General features: G+C 43.4%; 2 protein-coding genes across 2 annotated transcripts; one reads left to right on the top strand and one right to left on the bottom strand.

Annotated features, from left to right (window-relative positions):
• Positions 1 to 181: 181 nt before the first annotated feature.
• Positions 182 to 6376, top strand: SARC_01832 (hypothetical protein; the record flags this gene model as incomplete). The annotated part of the gene is made up of 12 exons (XM_014304459.1): positions 182 to 343; positions 471 to 550; positions 953 to 1025; positions 1339 to 1441; positions 1561 to 1718; positions 1860 to 1997; positions 2330 to 2527; positions 2837 to 2992; positions 3210 to 3439; positions 3849 to 4591; positions 4835 to 4995; positions 5243 to 6376. Coding segments are annotated over 12 exons (2685 nt in total), but the record flags the coding sequence as incomplete, so codon positions are not given.
• Positions 6377 to 6785: 409 nt separating this feature from the next.
• On the bottom strand, positions 6786 to 7289 carry SARC_01831 (hypothetical protein; the record flags this gene model as incomplete). The annotated part of the gene is made up of 2 exons (XM_014304458.1): positions 7188 to 7289; positions 6786 to 6963 (listed from the first exon to the last, which is right to left on the bottom strand). Exons 1-2 carry the CDS (start codon positions 7280 to 7282, stop codon positions 6786 to 6788), a joined length of 273 nt encoding a protein of 90 aa, XP_014159933.1. The 5' UTR covers positions 7283 to 7289.
• Between the last annotated feature and the right edge of the window lie 330 nt (positions 7290 to 7619).

Raw genomic sequence — 7619 nt, 5'->3', positions numbered from 1 at the left:
GAGGTGTCAAAACACAATTACGTGATTATTTTTTCCCGTAAGTGTACGTCATATATTAGGAGTGCTGTTTCCGTGGCATTGAGATATTCGTATGGGTTGTTTTAACGCTCTCATTCCGAGTAAACTGACATACGAAGCTTGGGATACTCATGTCGATACTATTTAATCGTGACAAAACCATATTCAGGGTGGTGGCGACGAACCTACAGTACAAACTTGGCCGTCCGTACCTCTCAATCCCGCTGGGTTTGTTAACAAAGCCTGGTGCCCAGAACAAACCGATCTTTCTACAGACTTCAATTGTCAGAACGTGGACTTGTTTGGGAATTCCATATTTGCAGACGTATGTTTGGATGCATTTATGTAAAGTCGTGTAAAATAGTCGGATCGATTACGATTTCTTCTTGAGCATTTTCACCCATACGTGCGCCTTTGATATCTGACCTTACATCATCGCTTTTTCTCATAAGGTATTAATCGACATGTTCTGGTTAGACGAGGAAACGATAGCAAAGCTAAACGAGACGTTTCTTACCATCTGTTACATCAGGTATCATTTCTTGGAATGCGCAGTGCCGTCTGAAGTAAAGCACCGTAAAGCTTGCCATAAAAGCACTCTATTCACCTTCTCGCTTCTCATAAGGGTATTTTCGGGTTGCCCAGTAAGACAGCTTAATAGCTCTTATGTTTCGTATGCTAAACCTGCACATGCGTCTAGACCTTAAACGTGCTTTTCGCACCTACATATGCATTGTTCTGGTTCTTATACAAGAATATTTTTTTGACCGAATGTTGGTTTGACATTTCAAGCAAAATTTTGATTCTGTATGCCAAGGATGCACTTGTTTTAGATTCGGTGTATCTCTTCGGAGAAATGAAAAAGACCGCCTGCGTCATAATATAAAGGAAATCTGTAGCCTCATCACGATCTTAAAATTTATTTCTTGCGTAGTGGGGGCACCTACGAGGTCGGCCGCCCAGACTCAATAAACTTTGCGCCCGAGTCGTTAGGGCTCACATTGGGGGTAAGAAATACATACACTGTTGCATATCTTGGCTTGTTATTGTCGCATATCCTGGACCTCAATCTTCGATGTTTTATGCCTCTGCTAATCCATTGATCGTGACTATTAAAAATTCCAACAAAATTCTCCTGCGCTTCCCGTTTTGTTATTGAGATTTGAGCATATGGCTTAATTTTTTCATACTTGTGTCTAGCTTGCTAGAGGTTCATGATTTTTACTAGAGAAATTCTGTCGCGCAAAATATTGCTTGCAGATTTGAATTCAATCATAGTTCTGGAAGAGTTTTGTAACACCTTTCGATTTTACATATCAGGATTGGCCCGACGAAATGTACATTGATATCCGACCTGACCAGCCTCACTACGCCTCACTTCAAGAAATTATGCTGAAGCGTGCCCAATTGGCGAAAGAAAAAGGTACGTAAGCAAATTTATATACGAGGTACCCATTTTTCGCGATGTTGTAGCTTGACTCGAAATAGAAATGAGGGCTGAAAGTTTCAATTGCTATTTAAAGTATGTATCTACTTCAATAGGCTGCCAGGCCATTGAGTGGGATAATGTTGATTCCTGGCAAGCGGAGGCGATCGAGGGTATTCCGGCCCAGGATGCTGAGATGTATCAAAACCAGCTGATATGGAATAAATATTTAGCTCAGATCACGCACGACAACAATATGGCGGTCGGTTTAAAGGTGACTTGTCTAAACTTTACAATTTTTCGTGCCTCGTTCTTTTTATCAGCCGTATCGTGATCGGAAATGCTACTGGTATGATTCTGATCGGTATCGATCTCTACTCGACAATCCATTGACCGATTCTACTTTCATTTGCAGAACGATGTGGCACAAATTCCGGAACTTGTAGATTACTTCGATTTCGCAGTCAATGAACGCTGTTTCGACTTCAACGAGTGCGATACGCTGCTACCGTTTGTGGAACAAGGGAAAGGAGTTCTCTTAGCCATATACCAAGTATGTAGGACTGTACTTGCCCAAAGCAAAGGTTACGTGTATCCTGATAAATTTTAATGCGTACTATTTGTTGCCGTCGATACGCTCTCACTCTTGAGCGCTTCTAAATGCATGAACATGACAACCGTTCCTCCTTCGGTGTTGTTTTAGCCTGATCTGGCGTGTACTGCTCTGTTATGTTTCATGCGATCGCCCAAGCCTGCTCAACCATCAGACGGGTTTAACATAATGTGCAAGCGGGGGCGATAAATCGATTAAGAATCAGAAAATCGCGACACCATTCATAACTGGGAAGGTTAAACGCTTAATCACCTTCGCTTATTGGCTCGCAGTTTGATGGCCTTAATGTCACCGAAGTGTGCGATTATGCATATGAACATTCGATGATGTCTTTGATTGAATATCGAGGGGACTGGTGGCCCTGCGCCATGCACGACGCTGTGAACGGAGGCTGGAGCGAATGGAGTGAATGTACCCATCCTTGTGGAACGGGCGTTCAAGAGCGAGTTTGTAATGATCCGGTCTCCCAGGTATTTTGAATATTGTAAAACATCTGAACGAGCATACTCTTGTGGTGCTGCCAGTATTTTGAAATTTTTGAGGCTAAAAATTCAGTTTATGTACTCACGGGACCTTCTGCCGCGAATTCGTCGAGAGTTCTATCACCAAATTGCTACTGAAGACTGTACAATTTTGCGTCCTATTCCTGTACAAACCTGCTTAAATATGTATTCGTTTTAAAGCAAATGCGTACTAGTCATTTCGACATTGTCCTATGTCGTTATGTGCTTTGGAACAGTAATAATCTCAAACTCACATTTCTCACCAATTACATCCAGAACAATGGAGCACGGTGTACAGGTGCGAGTCGACGGGCCTGCAATGCTTTGCCTTGTGAGTACTGCAAGGACAGCAACATAACAACTCCTATCGAATGCCTGAATGGTGGCGTATGTTATATTGCCGAGGTGGCTGAAAGTGATACTTCGGCTTGTGTAAGTGCTCATCAAGGTCACATGCAATATCAATATTAGGTTCATTTTTCCTCTTGAGGGGTTATATACTGACAAATTTTTGATTTGCTTCTGGAATATTTGTCGCCCTCTGAAGTTCTCATTCGCTTTGCTATTTTCTTTATGAGTGTACTTGTTTTATATCACTTAATTTTGGAACCAATATAGTCGCGTGTGACTAATTTTGCTTTTAACCCAGGTATGCCCACCTGACTTCACCGGGGAGCGTTGTGAGAATACAGTCTCTGATCTTTACCCCTGCGTGTACGCATATGATGTCGCAAATGCAACTACTGAGCTACTTGGCGGAACATGTGAAAATTTGGGCACCTGCGACCCCACTCTTGAAACGAATGAGACATTTTTTAAGTCCCATTATCTTTCAAGTGGCCTGATAAAAAATCATGCAAACTACACATACACTACGAGGTATGTATCTCAAACTGTTAAGCGTTTGTCATAAGAATGTATTTGTCAGTGCGGTTGGGTCATGTTCGACGATGTTCTGTATTGTTCCAAAATATAATGACGGGAGCGCAAGTACAAGTTATACTGCTGATCTTAACGCAAACAGCGGTCACCTACGAAACTCAATATGTATCATCGGCACGTATATGCGATGATTGTACATACGTCTTCTCCTTTCAATGTAGTGTTTTTGCTGTTCAGTTGTATATTTCTCGCTCAGCTCAGGGTGATGATGTCGTATCGACTTCAACTTTTAAAAAAGATGCAACAATGGCCGCTATATAAGGACTCTCTAAACACTATGGCACCAAATTCCATGATTAATTATTGTCAATTCTCACTAGCAATTATCATGCTGTTCTATTTATAGATGCGTTTGTCCTCCATACTGGGCCGGGCCCTCGTGTGAAACCAAGAGCCAATGTGCAGATGCTTATTCAGAGGGGGCAGCTGACGACACACCAAAGTGCTATCACGGCCGCTGTGTATATCTGCCTTCCTACAACACAGATACGACAATCTGTGAGTGCGATGAAGGCTATGTAGGCGACCTTTGCGACATATCGGACCCATGTCTGAAGGAGAATGCGTGTCTCAATGACGGGCTGTGTGCCTATGATCCCACGCTTGTTGGATGGGGTATGTGCACCTGTAAGGACGGGTTCTTAGGTCGGTCTTGTGAGTTGTCCGGGAACTACACGATACAATGTGAACAGGGCGGCGTAGCATTATTCAATATCTATGAGGGCGAGTATTGTTTCTGCCATCCCTGGAGTACCGGGGACAATTGCGAGATTCCTGTCATTGATGGCCCGTGCGATCAAGGGGTTTGTCCCGCAGAAGCTGTATGTACCTACAAATCAACCACCGAAGAATATGGGAGTGTGCTTGAGTTCGTCAATGGAACTGCCGCTACTCCTAGCATGTCAACGTTTGTCACGTGTACATGTCAATACCCGTACGGAAATGATGATTATTTCAGTTGCACGTATATCGCAGATATAGTTTCTGAAACCCAGCCATTACCATCAACGTTCTCACTACTGACGGAATGTGGAACTGCCACATTGACCCTCACGGACAATGGTACAGCTGTCATGATGGATGCGAACGGTATGTCCATATGGGAGATCAAATTCGCAACTTACGGGCCACTTTGAAGATGCTCGGTTTCCGCAGGTTGTTATACTACATTTTGCACCACTTTTTATGGGATTAGCATACCCGTATGTTGTCAAGTTTGTCAGTTTGGTAAAAATATCACTACAAGTATATTCTCTATTCTTTGAAAACACGGTCGCTGACATTTTTACTAAAACTCGGCTTTCATTTTTGTCGAATTTATTGTACTGGTAGGCATCATTTATAGTACCTATGGAGCTGCCGCGGGTATTCCGCCGTACAATTTAAAAATTTCGCCGATGGGAATCGTTTCAGTCTATGATTCAAATAGCACCCATCAGTGGTCTTATCCATTTGCGGGAGCACCAGTAGAAGAGGGGCCTTATGTCTTCCAGGTATGGGTTTTTAATGCGTTTGTATCTCTTTGCTCTCTTTTTTTTTTGGTCGCGAGATGAAATGCTGCGCGAGTTGATCTCCCGATCCATTGACACCTCCCATTTTCTTTTATATAGTTCAGTTTCTGGGACCATTCATGCCATCGAAGTGTTGAGTACCACTTAGATCTGGTTCACTGTGGAGCGCAGCTATTGCTGATGAATGTCCTAATATTAAAATTCGACTCTGATTTTGTTTGTACCTTAGCTGACATCGGATGGTGATGCCATAGTGCGTCCATTTGTCAACGAAAAGGTCCTCTTTAGCCTGGGCACACAGACTCCAAGCTATTGTGAGAATGGCAATCCTGTGACTCCGAACACGACCACCAACGGCAACGCCAGTGTTGTGGCAAGCAGCGATGCAGTATCATCCCCCGCGAGTATCTCTACCCAAGCAGCCGCCCCAGTTAGCTTACCCGCTACAGCTATCAGTTCAGCAGGAATTGATTCACTTTCCAGCTCAACACAAGCAGCTCCGCTGTTGCCGGCTACCGATAGTCCAGCGGCAAGTGCTGCAATGACCAGTGCAATACAAACAGCTATCTCTGCCAGCATACCGGCTGCAGCTACGAATCCAGTACCAAGTGAGTCTGGAATTAGTGCAACACAAGCAGCTCCCCTGTCGACGGCTACATCGGTTGTTGTTCCGACAGCACTCGTCAGCAATGTGTCGAGACACATTGGCTAACAATTATACATCTACTGCGTGCACCAAGTTTTCCAACACCCTGTCACGACAAAGGGTTTTGCTTCATAGGGTCCAAACCGATCTGGCAGAGTTCTCAGGTAGAGTGGTCCCTTGTCTCGGTTCTTTTTGCGAATTGAGAGGAAAAAAGGGGTATTACACTTGCACTGGCCTTGACTGTTTCGATTAGAGTACTTGATTTGAGGGCGATCGCAGAAGCTGCGTGGTTGCGCAGCGACGAGAAATTCGCAGGCAGGATTGAAAGTCGAATGTCGTAAACATGTCCACACGATATTTTTTATGTTCAATAATGCACGGAAATGTATATAGCTCATATCAATATAGATGTGAATAAAAGGTCAAACACTATCCAACGTGTGGTAGGTGTTCATATGAACCCTCAAGAAGGACCAATATTCTTCATTTACCATAAGTATCCACCATTGGTGACGCGCTCAGGTCAAGGCACTTATCACTTTAGTAGGTTGGTCTAAGGGGTATTTATCAACGTTTAGCTTATAGCCTGCGAGACAGCTTTTTTCTGCCGAATATGTTTCATGCCACTCGTATAAGTAAAGAATGTAGTTGAATATCCACATTCGTAAACATGTTCGGGCACTACTAAAATGGGGCCATACAGATGATTGCCGGTGTTGTTTACTGAAAACTTGGGGTTGATTGCAAAAATTGATGGGTGCACAAGCAACTAGAACACATTCGGATTTCAAGAGTTAAAAATAAGCGCAAGAGCTCAAATCTGAAACTCCTAGTATGTTGCTCACATGCGCGTAAGCAATTTATTGGGATTGCCAATAGCGGTTTGCTTCTGATGCACGACCGTGCCGATCTCACTTTCTATTCCATAACGTCAGAAGAGAGGCAGCTTGCTGAAGATCTCGTAGTCGATGCTGATTATAAAAACACAGTCTTTGTTGGCGTAAGCTGTTCGCTTGAAATCCCGCCACAATGTTACCCCATTTTGGTTGACGAGTTTACATGTGCTCATCTAGAAACTTAGGTTTAGGATCATTTCAGAAGTACCAATAAAATCGGACGAAATTGATCAAAATGCCTTTGATCTCCAGTCATCGAGTTCGTCAACGTCGTCGTCGCTACTATCGTCATCAATCTTCATCGCGTGTTCTTTTCTTGCATGAGTCGCTGAGGTAGTCTTTGATTTCATATTGTCTATAGCCTGTTCTCTCATCCGCTTCATCCGTTCAACTCGATCCAATGCGGCCCTGACAATGTAGGTCAACTTAAGATGTCAATTGCTGCACTATTGATATCCAGTCTTGCGGCTTGGGATGGCATTTTAGAGTGAGTGAAGGCAATGGAAGGCGACGCGATCAAGCCTATCCAAAAAATATGACACTGCACAGAAAGCAATATATATATATATAGCTACATGCGACACCATACCAAATTTCTCTTGTACTGCCATAGTTTAAATTGAACGACTCACCTCTGTTCCTGGCCTAAAATTTTATCTCTACCTTCAGCGTACTCCAGCTCGTCTTCCTCAATAAGCGCTTCTGATTTCTCTTGCTCTTTAGACATTACTTTCTGGAAACTTTGAAATATAATGAAGAGTTTATTGCAATGAGAGATCACACATGGGGTGCCCATGCGTTCACAGAAAACTCACGCAACCCAGTAAGCGCTGGAGGCAAATGTATAGAGCCTGTCCAAAAGTCGAACAAAAATTTCATTACCTGTCCCATTCATTGATAGCTTCCTTTTTCGTGTCGATATTCCTTTCCTTCGCGTCTCTATTATAGTCGTCGAAAAAGCCTTCCGGTAGCGCAGAATCGTTCTCAGCTGTATTCACGCAAGGGCGGTGGATTGTTTAGGAGACAGAATTGAAAACAAAACATAGTTGCAATCAGGTGCAAGC

This window comes from Sphaeroforma arctica (assembly GCF_001186125.1).
Source record: "Sphaeroforma arctica JP610 unplaced genomic scaffold supercont1.76, whole genome shotgun sequence".
NCBI classification, from domain to species: Eukaryota; class Ichthyosporea; order Ichthyophonida; genus Sphaeroforma; species Sphaeroforma arctica.
Note: the sequence above shows the minus strand (reverse complement) of the source record. Positions and strands in the feature narration are given on the sequence as shown.